General features: G+C 43.7%; 1 protein-coding gene across 7 annotated transcripts in view; it reads left to right on the forward strand.

The window, feature by feature from the left end:
• Nucleotides 1-18063, forward strand: part of DENND5B (DENN domain containing 5B) — a 116464-nt gene that overhangs the window by 88987 nt on the left and 9414 nt on the right. For 4 of the 7 annotated variants that reach the window (XM_062616510.1, XM_062616511.1, XM_062616512.1 and 1 more), the window contains 9 exons: nucleotides 1682-1775; nucleotides 2760-2870; nucleotides 5069-5200; nucleotides 6019-6171; nucleotides 6676-6754; nucleotides 7948-8029; nucleotides 12632-12760; nucleotides 14013-14134; nucleotides 16334-16479. In XM_062616510.1, coding sequence (XP_062472494.1) covers nucleotides 1682-1775; nucleotides 2760-2870; nucleotides 5069-5200; nucleotides 6019-6171; nucleotides 6676-6754; nucleotides 7948-8029; nucleotides 12632-12760; nucleotides 14013-14134; nucleotides 16334-16479 — 1048 coding nt within the window. The remainder of the gene's footprint in view (nucleotides 1-1681; nucleotides 1776-2759; nucleotides 2871-5068; nucleotides 5201-6018; nucleotides 6172-6675; nucleotides 6755-7947; nucleotides 8030-12631; nucleotides 12761-14012; nucleotides 14135-16333; nucleotides 16480-18063) is intronic. The other 3 variants (XM_062616513.1, XM_062616515.1, XM_062616516.1) reach the window with 1 other exon arrangement.

Below are 18063 nucleotides of genomic sequence, written 5' to 3' on the forward strand. Positions count from 1 at the left end.
TGTTCTCCAGGGGTTACATCCCTGCTCTTCTCTTGGATCAGTTTCTCCTCCCTGTGCATCCCCAGCCACTTGCTGGACATGTCAGGACCCTAGTCCAGCTTTGTGCAAGGGTTTCCTCCTCCAGGTGTGCATCTGTTTACATGTCACCAGCTGAAAGTCCTTGCCCGCATAATTCAGATCCCACATCCTATTTGTATGTCCTCCTGTTTGGGGTGCATACAGAAATAGGTGAGTTTGGGATCCAAAGGCTGCTGCTGTCCTCTCCAATACCACCTGTGTGGAGAAGATCACCAAGCAGACAGTTCTGTCTTTGATGTGGGTATCTCTAGGTTTCCTTCTGTATAGATGTATCAAAGGAAGAGAACCCAAATCCCAGGGGCTCTGCCTGTTGATCACAGGTCCTGTAGAAGAAGCCATCTGAGAGCAGTTGCTTATTCATACATCCTGGCAGGCACTGGAGCTGGATGCTGCTCTAGGCAGGCTTTGTGTTCTGCTTCGCCTTGGTTTTGCTCTTTTAATTCTGAGTGCAGGAGAGAGGCAGCTGACTGCATGAAGCAGCTGAAAGGATATATGCTTGGAGGCTTTTTTTTATCTCTATTTGAAAGATATTTTTAATTTTAATAAATGCAACCACAGTAATTAAGTAATCTCATTCTGAAGATACAGCCTTCCTGTCCATTAAGATACTTATTCTTAATGCTCGATAGGTTGCTTTTTACAGTGTTATTTCAGCTTTCTTTTATAAATAATGTATTAACTTCTTTATTCTCTGCATTAGTTGAGCATTTTTGCTTTCAAGGATTTGACAGAAGGCTGTGGTATCCTTAGGAACCCTACAGTCAGACTAGAAAGTCCTTGGGACAGAATTACCTTGTTTTGGCATAAAGAACTTTGGACACTTGGAAGCTTGGGCACTTGCAGCCTTAAGGTTGCTTAGTTTCAAACTTGCGGCCTGAAAGTGGCTATTTTCAGGCAACAGCTTCAGATGAGGGAAAAATTCAATTGGACATACATGAATATGTAGAAAAAAATAAAGGCTTTCTGTGGTATTTTGAAGCTCTATGTAATAAAGATATGGTGGAGATAGCAACGTGATTAATCCCAGGAACATCAACATTGTTTATGGTCTTTAGACATAGGTGCATCCAGTATCACAGTAGTTCTCATTGCAATAAGAATTTGCTCTGAAATTATTCCTGGGAGGACCACAGGAAGTGGAGAAAGGGGAAGTACCACCTCCCGAAAAGTGGGAAATCTTAGAGGTTGCTAAAGTTGTTTTATTTTGTTTGTTCCTACAGGCACCATTTTTATCAGACTTCAGCAAGCACAGCAAACAATGGTGGTGTTGGGTAACCAAATATAACCAGTTGCATAGTGGTGGCATCAGTGTTGTGACATGACCTGCATTTGGATAGCACAGGAGCTCTCACTGGAGACCCTGGCAGGCAGCAGGCATGTTTCCAGCAGGGCTTTTGTCCCTTGGGTGTGTGCTGGCCTGTCACCAGCCAGGCAGTTTCCCACTGGGAGATCGGATGCCAGCTTGCACCTGCATCTACTGCAGGTCCAAGTTTGTGCTTTCACTTCTCCTGCTGCAATCACATGTCCTCCAGCTCCTGACCCAGGCTTTCCCTCCTGATACGTCTTCCTCTCACACATGTCTTGTCTCTCTCTGACTTGGCAGCCGCTGGGCCAGTCGCAGCACCACCACGCAGCGGAGGAAGGACCGCTTGCGGCAGCACTCGGAGCATATTGGGCTGGACAACGATTTGAGGGAGGTAGGTGGCATCTTCTGCGAGTGGCACGAGCTTGGGAGCGAGGAGGTGAGGTTTAGAGTAATTATGTGTTATTGCTTTGGGCAGTTTTGTGGCAGTCCTAAGGTTTGTATGGGTCTTTGTAGCCATTTAGATGCCACTTGTCGCAGATGCTTGTGGATGTTATGCAACTTCAAAGCACATAACATAAATAAAATGCTGTTATGATTTTGTAATAAGGCAGTCCCTTTGTTATCATGAAAATGGCTCAGTCGCTGATTTGGTTGTGTTACTGCATGTTACTAGGTGCAGCTGCGGGGTTCTTGCTAGGGTGAAGGTCTCTGGAAAAATCAAGTCCTTGAATAAATGTCAGTGCTGTGAAGGCGATTGAGGCAGGGCTTCTTTTTTTAAAGGAATTTTTTTCTCTGTCTTTCTCACAAAGATTCCTGACATGAGTAAGCCTGTTTGAAAGGTTAGGACTTTGGGGCTTTTTACGCCTAAAGCTTGAAAACTGCCATGCATCTTGTAAATGTCATTCACATGAACTCATTTCCTTCCCATCTTTTCAGTTTCTTCTCCATCATTAAATATTTTCTGCCATATTATTCCATTTGATGTCCGTGTGCTTCTTCTGTATGGCACTAGCAAAAATAAAGCATTCATGCTGTTTTGTGGTAAATCTTGTTGCATTATGTTGGCCAGTGTTGGCATTTGCCTTCTGAAAGAACCCTAATGGGTATGTGGACTCCTGAACCACAGCTTCGAATGATGTTTCATGGAAACTCAGCAAAACAGCACTTGTATGTTTGTTGCTATTTTTGCTAACACGGCTTTGCAAGTGTATTTTGAATATTGCCTTATGTGTTATATCTCAGAAGAGCCTTTTCAGTATTTTGTCATGTATTTACTTTCTTCTTTTTTTGGCTGTGGATCATATGCATGCCTCTTCTGCTTTGTCTCTTCTTTCTTTCTGGCTATTCTGCCATTGGGGCATCTGCCTCCTCTTAGCCATCGGAGGAGCTTTTGCTTCGTCAGAACTCAATGGCCTTCTGGGAGTGGGATCAGGGACCACCCCCTCCTGCACGGCCTCCTAAAAAATCCTTCTCTGAGTGCTGCCTGGTATGTTTTAGTTTTTCTTGTTGAAAGCTGCTTTTGAGATGTTGTTAGCATGAGGAACTGCTGTCTTCACTGTGTCTTGAACCGCTCCCTCTCTCACAGAATATGAGCACGTCCCTGTAGCACTTGGAAGTGTGGTTATAATCGGAAAAGTAGCTGGAAATGAGCTCTAGGCTTCCAGGCCAGTTCCCTGGCAAACAGGAAAGCTCTGAGGCTGAAAGGCAAGAGTTTTGCTTTGCTTCATTCTTTCCGGTTTCTCATCTGGCATTTCAACTTAGGGTGTCAGGTCCTAAAAGCATTGCTTTCTGGCTGCTGGATTATCATATCCCAGTGTGGAAGAGGACAGTGTTGTGTGGATGCTATGAACAGGCAAAGGCCAATCAGTTTTTTCTCTCAGCCCACCCTTATTCTTCTCTGGAGCTTACAAGAGTTCATATTTTTCATATTTTTTTATTGTAGCATAATAACAAGACGTACATTGAATAAAGTAAGGTTATCCATGTTTGATACTCTTCAGAATATAACCACACTTTGCATTTTACTTTTTCCTTTACATTTAGAAAGAAATACTAGATTTCCTATACATTCCCTGTATTACTCTTTCACTGGTTTTGCTGCTAATTTTTGCAATGAGTTAGATGGAAATCACTTGTGATACTGCTTGCTGAAAAATATGCTGTAATTTTTCTTTTAAATTTATTTCTGTGTGTAGTTTTTCAACTATTTTAAAGTCCTTACAGTATTGGTGAAACTGTAGTTACCTAACTGAGCACATTTGTTGAACAGTTTTCTCTGGCAGAACCCTACATGCTTGTCTGACCTGTTGGACTGATGTTAAGTGGTTCTTGTCCAAATTTTGTCTTGAAAAAATCCGGTTGTGTCAGAAAAATTGTACTCCTCCATAAAAAAAAAGTGTGAGCTGTTTCAGTTAACTTCAGTATGTCTGCCTTTTTCTTTTGCTTTTCCTGATCTAGTGGAAGGTATCCATGCCCATGCAGGGGGTTTGGAACTAGGTGATCTTTAAGGTCAGTTCCAACCCAAGCCATTCTGTGATTCTATTAAATAAATTGCTTCCTACACAGACAGAAAGCCCTAAGGATGCAGCAGCCATAGTGACCTCTCAGTTCCCCAGAAACCCAGCCAGCAGCAGCGCTGGATCACTAGAGGGGATGTGACCCACTCATCTCCAGGGGAAGAGCAGTCATTGTCACATGCCATCCCCAAAAGAGGCAGCATTAACTGGATAAAAACACACTGTAGAAATGGAGCATTCCTACACCAGGCTATGAGTGTTGGGTTTCAATACTTTTATTTGCCAACATTCTATAATCTTGCTTATTTTAACAAAAGCTTTACAACTAATGCTTGGTCAACTCTTTGATAGGCTTCACATTTGCACACCTATATGAGGCCAGCTTCTTAGCTCTGCTCAACATGTTGACTGGTTTGGGGTTTTTGGCTTAACAAGAAACACCCCACCCCTGAACAAGAAGGCAGTGGAGCAGGAAGGTTTAAAAGTATCTTATTATAGCTTGGATTTGTTTTATTTTTAATAATATGCTAGATTTTGTCCACACTTCTCTATTACTACCCCACAGTAAAAACATGAATGATTCTAAATGTCAGTTTTGCTTAAGATGAGCTTCACTTGTAATTAAGAAGTTAATTGAGAATAAAATCAAGTCTCATTTTTCCCACATAAACTATCCAGATGAAAAGCAATGGATGAAACCTTTCTCATTCACTAAGTGTGTTTCTGCTTATTGTAATTTATTTTCAAATGATTCTTTTCATTTCCTGCACAGTCTGGTCACAGATCAGACAAATGACTTTTAATTTATTTTTCTTTTAAGTGTGAATCAAATAACAGTGAACAAAACCTTGGTGTTTAGACTTTATTGCTGAATGAAGGTATTGCACTTTTATACACTTGTTGTGGCTAACCTTGTGCTAGTGGCTAACAGCACAGTTCACTAGCTAACATTGACTGTTTCCTTACCAGACTGGAAAATACCTTGCTTTTTCTGTTGTCAGAAGGGAGCATTCCACTTCTCCAGCCTGACACCTAAACATCAGGCAAATCATGATTTTGTTCCTAGATTTACACTAGCTCATTCCTTTTCACCAGCATTGCTTGCCTAGGATTAGGACGAGGAGAGTCCCTCTGACTTGTAATACCTGAATGTTCTGTTTATTTGTAGAAATACATGCAGGAGGCGAGGAGTTTAGGAAAAAATTTAAGGCAGCCCAAACTCTCAGACCTCTCTCCAGCTGTGATTGCACAGACCAACTGGAAATTTGTGGAAGGGTTACTGAAGGAATGTCGTGTGAAGGTACGTCCTCCTCATCTACTCTCCCTTCACTTACACTGAGCCTACATAGCACCCACAAGTGGCATCCTCAAAGTCCTTCACAGCTGGAATGGCGTTGGTGTGTTGGTATACCAGCCTGCTGCAGGGTGGATATCCCTTTAGTGTTGTATCTTTCAACTGCTAGGAAAGAAAAGAACATGCTATCACTCTTCTTTTTATGCAGTCTAAGTTGGTGGAAACAGTAAAAAGAACAGGAAGGAGAATCAGCATTATCAGACGTCTTAGGGAGAATTTCCTTTAATTGTTCATATTTATATCTAGTCTAAATATAACTTGAGGGCTTGAGACCCTAAGTCAAAAGGGAAGCATTCAGCATGTGCAACTGTTGCGCATGTTGTTTATGCAGAGCAAATTAACTACAGCAGTTTCTAATGTTAAAGAAACTTGTGTAGCCATGGAAATACAACTTTTTTATGTCTCTGTGTCAGTTGCAGTTGAAACTCTAATAGCTGTAACCAAGTACTGCGTAAGGCTGAAAATGTACCTAGTCTATGTTCTGGTTTTGACAGTGGTCTATTATAGATCAGCAGTGTAGGTATAGGGCAATAGATAAAGGGTATAGAAATAGGACTGCATGGAGTAATCATGCAATTATTTTGTTTATAATTCTTTTTTACTTACTACCTGTGTAAAGAGATTTAAAGTTTCTCTGGTCAGGCCATTAGCAGAGGTCTCTAGATTAAGCATGTTTAAGTAAAATAATCTGTAAGTTCTTTCCCTTTTTGGATAATAATTTTAGAAACCTTTGGAGATTTTTTTTTTCTTTCCTTTTTTTACAGACTAAACGTATGTTGGTAGAGAAGATGGGCCATGAAGCAGTCGAGCTGGGACATGGAGAAGCCAACATAACAGGTCTGGAGGAAAATACGTTGATTGCTAGTCTCTGTGATCTGTTAGAAAGAATCTGGAGCCATGGTCTGCAGGTCAAGCAGGTTGGTAACTGGAAACTCGGGGCTTTGTGTGTACAGTACTCTAGCAAATACTAAATACCATCTCTACCTTTTAAGCTGCTACTCAGTGGTATCATTCCAGCATAAAGTGAGAGTAATATTTGGGCTCGCAGTCCCTGGTTCATATCTTGTAAGGGTTTGGGGTTTTGTTTGGGGCAGGTTGCTTTATTTTTCCTCTTTTAATTTGACAACTACCTATGGAGATAGCAATGATGATGTCAAGTAGGTGTTTGGTTTCTTCTCTTTCAACCTTCACATAAGAAACCCAGGGACAGGACAAAGAAACGAAGTGGGAGGTATGACTGCTAGGGCAGTGGGATGGTCCTGTACTTTTCCTGAGGTTTCATGGCCCAAGAGAGAAGGATTGGTTGCCATTATGGAACTTTTTACCCACTGAAATGCCATCCCATTATTTTGCCATGTTCATTGGCCTGTTTTCTTTAGCCTGATCTATTTAAAGCTATGTACTACGTATTCAATTTTCAGGGAAAATCTGCTTTGTGGTCCCATTTACTTCAGTACCAGGAGAGAGAAGAGAAGCAAGAGCATAGTGCAGAGTCTCCAGGTGAGTACTTGGCAAGTGACTCCACGAAGGGTCCATCACAGCAAATGAACTTGGGCCTTGAAGGAACTGTGCAACCACATGAAACCCATGCTGGATTTTCAGTGTATTTGCTTGCTAATACCACATTTACATTTTGAGACCTTTCATAATCATTGAAGATGCCGTGATGTCTGAACAAAATAGGTTGACATTGGAGGCAAAGGGACTACTTATTATCCCTGTCTTGAAAATCACTTGATGTCTGTTCGCTACCTGAATTCCCTTGTAATCAGCATTGAGTGAGGTGTGAGAAGCAGTGCTTCCACAGGAGATGATTTCTGAAGAAGCTGAGGGTGTGGAGCTGTGTCGAAGACAGCTGACGTTTTTTCTTTCAGTGAGCAAAATCTGTCTCAAATCCCAGTGTGAATAACTCCATGTTTAACAAATCCTTAAACTGGTGGATGGTACAGTTCAGAAGTTGTGTAATTAATCTCTGTGCTCAGTTTAGGGCTTGGCCCTTTGCAGTCACTATATCACTTCTGTGTTGTGAGAGAGGTTGCTTTTCTGATGTTCTTGAGACCTCCCTGCCCAGTGGGTGCTGATGGATATTATAATAAAAGTCTCTGAACTTTAGTGGATCGTTTTCCAAGGATTCCCCAGTTGTCCCAGTCCTGCAGATGGGAACTTGTATGATCGCCCCTCAGAGACACATCTATGGACAAACTAGTCTTACTCATGAAAAGACTTTTTAATAAGCTTCAGTGACTAATGCACTGAGCAATCTGACTGGCAGGCACAAATTCCTGAGAGCAAAATGTGTCACCACAAAGCAGTTTGATCACAGCAGTGGAGCACAGAAATGCACGGCATTCTTAGCATCAAATATGCTACTGTAGCTTCATTCCATCACGTCCTTCTCAGTTGTGAGCTTTCTATAGACACGTATTGCTAATAAAACTGATTGCCATGCAGATTTATATTAATGTATTTCACATACACAAGAGGAAGCTAAATCTGCAGCTTCAGTGCTGGATTAAGGAAGGAATATATTAAGCATTTTTCATTTTGTCTATTTCTACATTTCCAGGATAGCGTTAATGATAATACACAGAAAGATTGCAGTTACCAGCCACTTAAGATTGTTTTGTAAAACAAATGCATTGCTGACCATTACTGTAATTTTATGTTAACGTCATGTATTTTCTCCACCGCAGTTGCTGTTGGAACAGAAAGACGGAAGTCTGATACAGGAATTACTCTGCCTACTTTGAGGGTTTCCCTGATACAAGATATGAGGTACGCACTTTGTTTCCTAAAGCATTAATTGTGGTTTTAATTGTGTAGCATAAGGTAAAGATTCTCACTGCCTTTGGGTCTACAAAAGCTACAGAGAATTAAACCTTCTCCTCAGCCTTCATTAATATCTACAAAGTGTTGCCTTCTCATTTTGCAAAACTCTTTTGCATGTACACTTGATTTATTCTAGTAAAACATGAAAAACACACAAGCAGTATTGGTTGGGAGCCAATAGGAGTGAGGAGTGAAAAATGGTGGAGGCCCATGTGATAGTACCAGGCAGAAGTTCTTCAGGGCATCTCCTTGGTAAAGCTGCTGCCAGGTCAGGCCACTGTTTGGACACCACTTGTCATGGCTAGGGATGGCAGTGAGGTAAAAGTGCCATGGAAAGTGGGGAGGAGTGATGCAATAATGCTCACCTGTACAAAGCTGCTAGCAAATGCTAGCAGTCTGTGAGACAACATGAGTATTGTTTCTTGTAATACAGTGTCCTTCAGCAGCATAAAATAGGGCAAAAAATCTGATGGTAAAAATAAGATTAGTTGTAGTTAATTCACAAAGCCATGGTTACAGTGATATGATCTTTGCTTTGTGTGTTGTCACATCAGAAAATTATGTATCTGTAATATCACACAGATTAGTCAGACTTCTGAAAGAAAATAACTGTACTTCCCACGTGCAGTGTGCAACCTGTTAGTTTGACGTTACGTAGTCCGAGTTGTGCTCTGATTCTGAAGAATATGACATGCCACATAAGGCTAAAATTGCATGCGAAAGAGGGAGGAGGACTATATTGTGTAATGAAGAGTATAATGCCAAGAGGTCATTTTGAATGTGTGTCTGTCATTTTAGCATCCCTCTCATGGGACATGGCAGCTATTTACTTGATTCAGTCCTCTGAAGCTGATGGGCATGTAGAGGGTCAGGCTGAGGAAAGGATGAAGGAGGATCTGGAGCGGAAACTCATGTGCTGGGCAGGGATTCCTGACAGGAGCCCATGTTTGCTTGCTGCTGCGTGCATGGGTTTTGTCTTCCATGTACTTCCACTTAAGAATGAAAGCCCAGCACAGATCTGAGCTCTCTTGCTTAAATTGAAAGAATATTTCTGCTGCTTTTTCAGAGAAACTCTGTTCTGCGTCTGTGAAGAGTTTCTGTTCTGCTTTTCACAGAAGCAGAACATTACCTTTTATAATACCTTGGGTATTCGTGATTGTCTACAAACATGTCTGGTCATAGAAAATGCTGGGCAGATGGTGAGTTGAATTTGTCATCTATAATCTCGTGGCATACTTTCTTCTGCTTGGAATGAGTGTTGCTTAGTATTTGTTTGCACGCACAGATTCATGCTGAAGATAAAAGAATGGGTAACTATTAAATTGCCAGGGTTGCTGTGCTAACTGAACTAATGGCTAGAGGATTAAGCATTGCCTTAAGCACAGCTTGGTTTTGATGGCTCATGCAAGGTTATGTAAACAACAAAAGGAGTCACTCTCTGAATGTGCAATGGGCCTGTGCCGCAGGTAACTTGCTGTGTCCTCTGCCCCCCTCACAAATCCAGGCATCTTAGATGTGGTAAGGAAGATGCTCAAGATGTTTATTTTGGTTCTCTGCATGGAGAGTCTCTGCACAGGTGTGTCTGGGGGTATGGCCTTCAGCCTCTTCCCTGGATGAGGATCTGCAGCAGCTCTCTCACCCCTGCAGGCTCCTGCTGCAGCCTGCCTCCAGCATGGCCTCACCCCTCAGGCACATTGCTGAGCGTTCAGCTAGACCAGTCAGGGCCAATACAACTCTCTGAAACCTTTGGTCCAGCTGGGCCTTCCCCATGGGACAAGCTCTTCCTTTCTGCCAGCGCTTGCCTTCATGCCTGTGTCGTGCCTCCCCTTCCACGTCGAGCTTGCAGGGGAGGATGTGGGCCCCAGGTGCTGGGCCCACAGCAGTCATGCTTAACCTGCTGCAGTTAAAAGAAGCTGGGTTAGAAAGGACCTGCTACCTACAAGGGACGAGCTAGTGGAGCTTGTTTCTGACTGCACTGCAATGGGGAACATGAACACCATCCTCAGGGCCATGGTGATATTGAGCAGCTGTAGCCTCTTCTGTCAGCACAGCTATTTGCAGAGGGTATGTCTCACCATTCCCCAGGCTTACATTTGACAGGGTAAATAGATTTTTCTTTATTGCTAATGGGATTAAAAGCAAGTCCCAACCTAGGGAGTTGCATGGAAATTGCTGTTCAGTACCCTGACAAGAAGAGTTTGCTGTGCAGTGGTGAGCAAACAGTGCTAATGCTTAGGTCACTGATAAAAATAGAGCTGTTCTGACTCTCAGAACTGAGGGTGAAATAAATTTGAGTTCCCGAATGCTCTGTTCTGTTAAACTCTGCTTTGCTGACACCAAGACTGATAACTGAATCTTTTTTATGTCTCTGTCAATCTGCATGGTTGCAGAGCCTTATTTTTCCCAAATGCACAGTTATTGCCAATCTGGTCTGAACCAGATATGGGTAATGAAGAGGTACAGAGCATGCATGGAATGAGGTTGAGTCCATCTGTATTTGAATCTTCTCACAGCAAAATAACATATTCTACTCAGTGTTTCATCTTAGATGTAATTCAAGCGGAGCACTGGGCGGGGGGGAAGGTGTGGGAGGGAGATGGTAGTCTGTGCTTTGATCTTCCCATCTCAAAAGACTTGAAATGTCTGAGTGAGTGTCTCAATGGATGTAGCTGAGTGTAGTGCGCATCCTGTTTCTCAAGGACTCGTGTGCCCAGCTGTCTGGGCCAGAAGGTCGAGTGCTGGCTGCGAAGCTCTGAGCCAGGAAGGGCTTTCCAGAGCCAGGAGCAAGGTTCTCAGCAGTGATTCAGCTCACAGGCATTGCTGCTGACAGAGGGAGGCTGCCAAGCTTGCTTATAAAGGGCAAGGACTAGTACATGAGTGTAATGTGCCCTCCTGCATTTGTTTTACAGGTCAGAAAAAGTCAGTACTTCTCACCTGGTCCATAAAAGATCTATCTGTGTGTCATGTTAGGAAACAGGAGAAAGGTTTCTTTAAAAAGACATCTGGGTTTTCTCCTTTCTTTTTTTTTTAGGAGGAGTTTTAAGTAACCTAGGTTTTGCCACTGGCAATCCACCCTTAATCTTATTGATTGTTCCTTCTTGATGGTTCTTCTGATATGTACATGAAGCACCAAGCTGTGTGACAGAGACACCTCAGCTTGGATTGCGGGGGTAGGACCTGCGTTTTTAGGATTAGGGTTAGGTCAGCCTGTAGAGAACAGTGTTGCTGAGCTATACCTGGTGTATCCCCTTCATTTGTGCACAGTGAGCTCTTATGTCTGGACAACACTAAGTTTCAGTTTGCAAATTTGCCCTCAAGGTCCTGGTCATGTTATGGTAAAGAATCTCTATAAACAAGAGAGTGTTTTTCTCAAATAATACAGGGTCCAAATATAACACAAAGCACGTGTTTGGTGTAACAGATGGGGGAAAACACGAGACAGTGAGTCTATGCTAGTGATGTAAAAAGCATCAGTCACAGCATGACTTTGATGGATTTTCTTTGGAGTAAATATTGCCACATTCCCTAACACTCAGCAATGCGTGGAGAGCCTTCAAGGAAGATGCAGGAGTTGGAAAGTAAGTTACAACAGAGATAGTTAAGGCTCAGCTGGTGGTACTTGGAGCCTGCCACAAAGGTTTGGAGGGCTGAACTGCCTGTGCACTTAACATGTAAATTGCATGAAAATTAAGAAATTGCAGCCTTTTCTTTCCTCTATTGGAAAATGTTACTCTTGCTTTTGCTGTTTATTTAACCAGGTTGGGGGGTTTTGCAAGTAACTTTGCCCTGCCAAGGCAGTTCTCTTCCTCTTCTAAAGCTCCCTGTGCTCTAAAATTGGGTTTCTGGCATTCTCCAAGCTGAAATAAGGAAAGGTTAAAAAAAGAAAAACAAAACCATAGAAGAAAGCCCCTATGGAACAGTTCTGCTTTCCTACAGACCAAGCATGAGGAGGGCTAGTCAGATTGTCACTTACATGAGGACCTCATATCCCTGAAAATGTGATAATGCTTATGAGTGTCTGTCACTCAGTTGACCCCAGTCCTCTTTTTCTCAGGTTTCCCATTGCAGCTGCCATCAAGGGGTTTGTTAGAGCCTTCAGAGTAGATTGTGGTTTGAAGAAATGCTTAAGATATGTATTTGTCTTTTGTCCTCCCAAACATACCCATTTGTGTTGGCAGCTTGGGGAGCAACTGTGACAATATAACTGGGTCTCACAAGGTAGCTGCTTGTTTAAAGTGTTAGCGGTGTCCATGAGGACTTCTACCTCAGGCAGTGCAAGGATGAGCAGATCTACCCCTGCTCACCTTGGCCAAACAAACACCAGGACACAGAGCAGCTGATACAGGCTGTAGTGTGCCCAGGTTGCACCATGCTGTGCCTGGGAAGGGCTGCCCATATCCCCAGGCCAGTGCTGCAGTGCAGGGCTCTGCAGGGCCCTGCTGAGTGTTTTCCAGTTCAGTTGCTGCATCACACTGGATGTTGCCATTTAAAGCATGTAGAATTTTTATGATTCATCTGTTATTATTATTTCTTTCCCACCTGTTTCAGGCATGTTCAGAACATGAGTGAAATAAAGACCGATGTGGGACGAGCCCGAGCCTGGATAAGGCTTTCTCTGGAGAAGAAGCTTTTGTCTCAGCACCTGAAGCAGCTGCTTTCCAACCAGGCTCTTGCCAAGTAAGCTGGCTCTTTTCTTCAAGCTTCACTTTCAGGTATTCCCTCAGTGGTGTGTCAAGGTGCTGTGCAGGTTTAGGGTGCAGCCAGGCACCCTGTTTAGATACTGTGGATTCCAGCTAGAAGTGATTTAAAGGCAGAGGTTAGCTGGGGGAGAAGGTTCTGCCCGCCCAGCAGGGCAGAAGTCTGCTCACCTGCATGGAAAACATCATAATTTTCAGGAAGGAGGCATTAGGTGCTGGTCAGATCAGGGTTTTGACCTAGGCCACTTTGCCACCCTGCAGTTACTGTATCTTGTGCAAATGAAGCAGCAGGCACAGGATTGCCCCTTTTCTCACAGCAGCCCTGTGTTAGGTTGGCTCACCCCCATCCTGACAGCCATGAGCTGGGTTAGAGGCCAGCTCTCCCAGCCACTCAGCTCTGCCTCCTCTTTCAAGAGCAGGCACTGTCCGTGTAGATGTTCCTTGACTTTGTTTTCTCAAAGCAATGCATTTAGAAAAAACAACCAAACAAACAAAACCGTATGAAAAGAAAACATCCTAACTCCTACATGCAGTTCTGGCTCTGTAATGAGTTACATGGCATGATTTATGCCAGAAGTTACCAAATGGGAAGAAAGAGGAGTAGGTAGAGACAATCACCTCTTGGGTTATCCGTTTAAAGGCATGGTGGCAGGCCTGTCTTTTCGTGAAGTTTCATCTGCATCTATCTACCTCAGCAGCTTTGTGGGAGTCTGCTGCCTTCAGACTGCAGGCAGTGTTGCAAGTTCTGCCCTTTCTTGCAGCAGGACCAGGTTATCTCCTGGTGTGTCTTTGCACTGCTTTGGGCAGTTGGTGATGTACACTAGGTTCACTGAACTGAAGAGTGTTGGGAGCGCTGCTGCTGCTTGGTGTCTTCCCTGGTTTGGTGCCTTTTGCTTAGTTTTCTCTGTTGCAGGATTGAGCAGGAGGAAGATTAGGTTATTAGACAAGGCTATTCCACAGTGGGATGATACAGGGAAGAAAGGAGGTTGCTGTATGTTGTTTCAGGTCTGCTGTGGTGGGTAGTGTTAGTTTACATCTGTGCTTTGCAGCAAAACCCGATCCTTTAATAAGATGAACCCTGTAGCCTTGCTATGGTAGCATGGAGCCAAGAGTGATCTGTAAAACACATGTGCAGCAAATGCTCCTGATGGATTTCCAGCAGCTTGTGTTAGCTGGAGACTCTCACTTTTCATGCCTCCCATTAAGATCAACTCTTCATTTGTTTCTACCAGGAAGCTTTACAAGCGTTACGCTTTCCTGCGCTGTGAAGAAGAACGGGAACAGTTCTTGTATCACCTGCTCTCACTCAATGCTGTGGATTACTTCTGCTTCACAAGCGTCTTCACCACAATCAGTGAGTTGGAGAATCAATTTTTTTCCCCCTGAATAAAAATTAGTTGCTGTCATGATTTGTAAGGGATGATGGTGCTGGCGCTGGGGCCTGAGCTGACGAGCTCTTATCTGGAAACCTTGGTTGTTGCTGCCGGGCTCATGGGTGCTGGGTGTTGCTCTGAGAAACCAGCTGGAGAGCCAAGGTCATGTGGGAGTGCTGTGGATAAAAGGATTGCACAAAGGAGAGCAATCAGCACAGAGTGCCCATGTAGGACTTGATTTTCATCACCCAGTTGTATAGGCTCCTTGATCTTCCCTCCCAGACAAGTACATCCTAATGCTTCTTTCTGGCCTCTGCAGACTGAGGAGGTGGAAGTCTTGGAGGATGAAATACAAGGCACTTTGTGCTCTGATGTATATTTTAAATCTCTTTTTGTCTCTCTTTAAATGCCAAAAAGATTCCCTCTTCTTTCCTGTCTTGTAAGGAGAGCAGAGATTGGATTGAAGTCTGAGAATGAATCTTTGTCTCTCCAGCACCGGGCACTGCAGAGAAGGCAGGACCCCATTAAATGACCTAATTATTTGGACTGACTTGGCAGCCCGTACTCTTCATTTCGCTGCCTGCTCAGAGTGAAGTGAAGCAAGTTTTAGGTGGCTGTCAAAACAGTCACTCGTTCTACTTTTTCTCCCCTTAAAGCAATAAATCCCCTCAGAACTAGCACAGCTCAAAGAGATTCACTCATCCTTGATTTACCTTACTTCTGTGGGGCATCCAGCTTGACAGCTTTCCCCTGTAGGATCAGTGCTTGGAATTTGAGGGTATTTTTTGAGTGCAATATCATTATATGGCATGCACAAAAAAGTAAAAAGTCTGCCTTATCTTCCCCAGTCAGAAAGGCAGCTTATTAAATATATGGAGGGCGAGCCTTGCAGTGCTAATGTGCAGTATTTGAGTCAAATCTGAATCAAAATGTGCAGTATTTGAGTCAAATCTGAATCCAGGTGGGTGGCAGTCCCTGTCCCTGTTGAGAATGTTATGGGTGGTGCAGATTTAAAAGCAAATTAATAATATATTTTTTTTATATAATAACAACACGAAGCAGCAGCATAAAATCATAGAGTTAAAAAAATCACAGTCATAGAATGGTTTGAGTTAGAAGGGATCTTAAAGTTCATCCAGTTCCAATCCCCTGCCTTGGGCAGGGACACCTTCCACTAGACCACGTTGTTCAAAGCCCCCTCCAACCTGGCTTTGAACACTGCCAGGGATGAGGCAGCCATATACATGTATATATTATGACAATGGTGATGAATGGTTTTTGAATGGGTGGACGTCCACGGAGACAGATGGGGCTTGAGGTTTCGGCTGTGCCGTTGCCAGCCGTGCCGACATTTCTGACATTCCTTTTCCCCCCGTAACCTTTCCATTCACCCGCTGAGCCCGCCGGGCCCCGCCGCAGCCGGGTTTACGCGTTAGCCCGTCAGCCCGCGGCCGGCCGGTCCCTGCGCCGGCCGGACTCTGCGGCAGAGGGAGGCCGGTTCTGCCGCGAGGCTGCAGCTCCACCGTGCGGCGGCACCGGGCCCCTCGCCGAGGCTGCTCGCGGTAACGGTGTCGGCGGGAGCTCCCCGAGAGCCGGGCTGCAGAGCCGCTGCTCCGGCTGTACTGCGGCTGCTGCTGTGACCCTCGGTGAGACGCACGCTGCGTGCTTAGTTCGGCCCCTGTGCGAGGCGTGCCCCTCGTCAGGTTGCTGAGGCATAGGACAAGAGTTTAACCTTCAAGGGAGAGCCTGGAGAAGAGAAAGCTGCATGGAGACCTCAGAGCAGCCTTCCAGTATCTGAACTACAAGGACTTTTCATTAGAGACTGTAGTGATAGGACAAGGGCTAATGGGTTCAGACTTAAAACAGAGGAAGTTCAGGTTAGGTATAAAGAAGTTCTTTACTGTGAGGGTGGTGAGGTACTGGAATGGGTTGCCCAGAGAAGTGATGAATGCTTTGTCCTTAAAGCGTTCAAGGCCAGGTTGGATGGGACCTTGGGTGACATGGTCTAGTGGAAGGTGTCCCTGCCCAGGGCAAGGGGTTTGCAACTAGATGATCTTAAGGTCCCTTCTAACCCAAACTGTTCCATGATTCTGTAAGAGATGTGGTTTACTCCAGAAATTATGTTTACTGCAGGAGGGAAAAAGGTCAAGAATAACTTATTTCCCCCATTCTGTTCTTAGTGATCCCTTACAGGTCAGTGATAATTCCCATCAAAAAACTGAGCAATGCAATAACCACATCAAATCCATGGATATGTGTATCAGGGGAACTAGGAGATACAGGTGTAATGCAGATTCCTAAAAACCACCTAGAAATGACATTTGAGGTGAGTACTCACTCTTTGCATTTTACTTTTCAATTTGAAACATGCTTCCAAATAAGTGTTGATTTGCTGAGAGTTTATTTTCTTAAGATCACAGCATTTCAGATGCTGTCCAGGTTTTCAGGGTTGCTGTACATACAGGTATGTACAGGCTAACAGCACTGCCTGATGATGCTAGATGAAAGTCGAGCATACACTTTTAACTACAGGCTTCACTGCTCTTCTTGTCCCAGCCCAGGCCTCCTCTTCTCACCTAGCCAATACATTTCTATGTCTCATTCCCTTCCACATTTCCTTGCCCAGTTTTCCCTTTCAGCATTCATTTCTGACTCCTCCTTTCCCTTGCAAGCTGTTTTTACCCTCTTTCAATGCATCTTCCCAGTTAAGCATCACCCAGGTCCCCTTCTACCTCTGATGAGTCCCAAATTTCTTTTCCTCCTTGTCCAGCATTGCTGCTTTCCTTCCAACCAGCCCATTTAACCCCTGAGTTCTTCAACTTCCTGGCCTCAGGTGCTACCCCCTCAAGCCACAGACCTACCCACCATCACTGTGGGCTTCTTCTCCATGCTTGCTGTGGTTTTCTCTGCATTTAACTATACAGCGTTTCCCTCTGCTTTCCCACCCATCAGTTACAGGTTGGCTTAGTGCCACCCAAAGCAGCTGGTACCAGGAATTGAAGGGAAAGGCCTGTCAGGCTCCTGCAGCTCCAGGCTGCATGATGTCCAGTAAGGATTGATTTATTTTTTTTTTTACGAAAATCTGCTACTAAAATTAAAGTTGTGTCTTTGTGTCTGAAGAACAGTAGACTGTTCTTCAACAATAGTAAAAAGAAAACCTCTTGCCAAATATAGGTAGGTTTTGACAGGGAGAGGATATTTTCATGATACAATGGCTGCCTCTCAGATACCAGTATTTCATAGAAAAGATCCCCAGGCTTGTAACAAGCAAAATGACATTTAGACATTTCTAAGCACCATAACAAGACTATTCTGGATTATTCCTTTGGCTGAAGTTTTCCAAAATACCAGCTTGAGCAGCCACCCACTATGGAAAATGTCAGCCCAAGCCCAAGCCCAAGCAACGAAAACCAAGGTCTTGAAAGGGAAATGTTTAGGTGACGTTAATAGATGTCACTGCCAGCCACACCTACAATTACATCTTGCACTGGAATTCACAGTCCCTTGTTTTCCTTGTTCTGTATCTTTATGATAAGAGTCTCATGTCAGTGATTTTTATCTTGCCCAACAATAAGCGAATCAGTCTTTGAAAATAATAGAGGATCTAGGGACTGCTTCATAGTGTAGAGTGAGTCAAGTGAAGGTTAGTATGCTCCAAACGAACTTTTGAAAAGCTGTTTGTACTAAACATCTATTTCTTCTGCAAAAGCATGCCTTTTTATCACCTTAGCTCAGAAATACTCAGTGAGTGTTCACAACAAACAAAGATTGTAATCTCTTCACAAGCTTTTAATAGTTTTATTTCAGGTTATTTCTTTTCTCCTGACTTAATTATTCTGCTTTTCAAAATGCTTTGCATGTTTGGTTGAAAATACTTGCTGTATAAATCAAAGGAAACTGAATAAAAACA

The sequence above is a fragment of the Pezoporus occidentalis genome, unplaced genomic scaffold (assembly GCF_034315485.1).
Source record: "Pezoporus occidentalis ecotype Australia unplaced genomic scaffold, CSIRO_AGI_Poc_V1 ctg19, whole genome shotgun sequence".
NCBI classification, from domain to species: domain Eukaryota; kingdom Metazoa; phylum Chordata; class Aves; order Psittaciformes; family Psittacidae; genus Pezoporus; species Pezoporus occidentalis.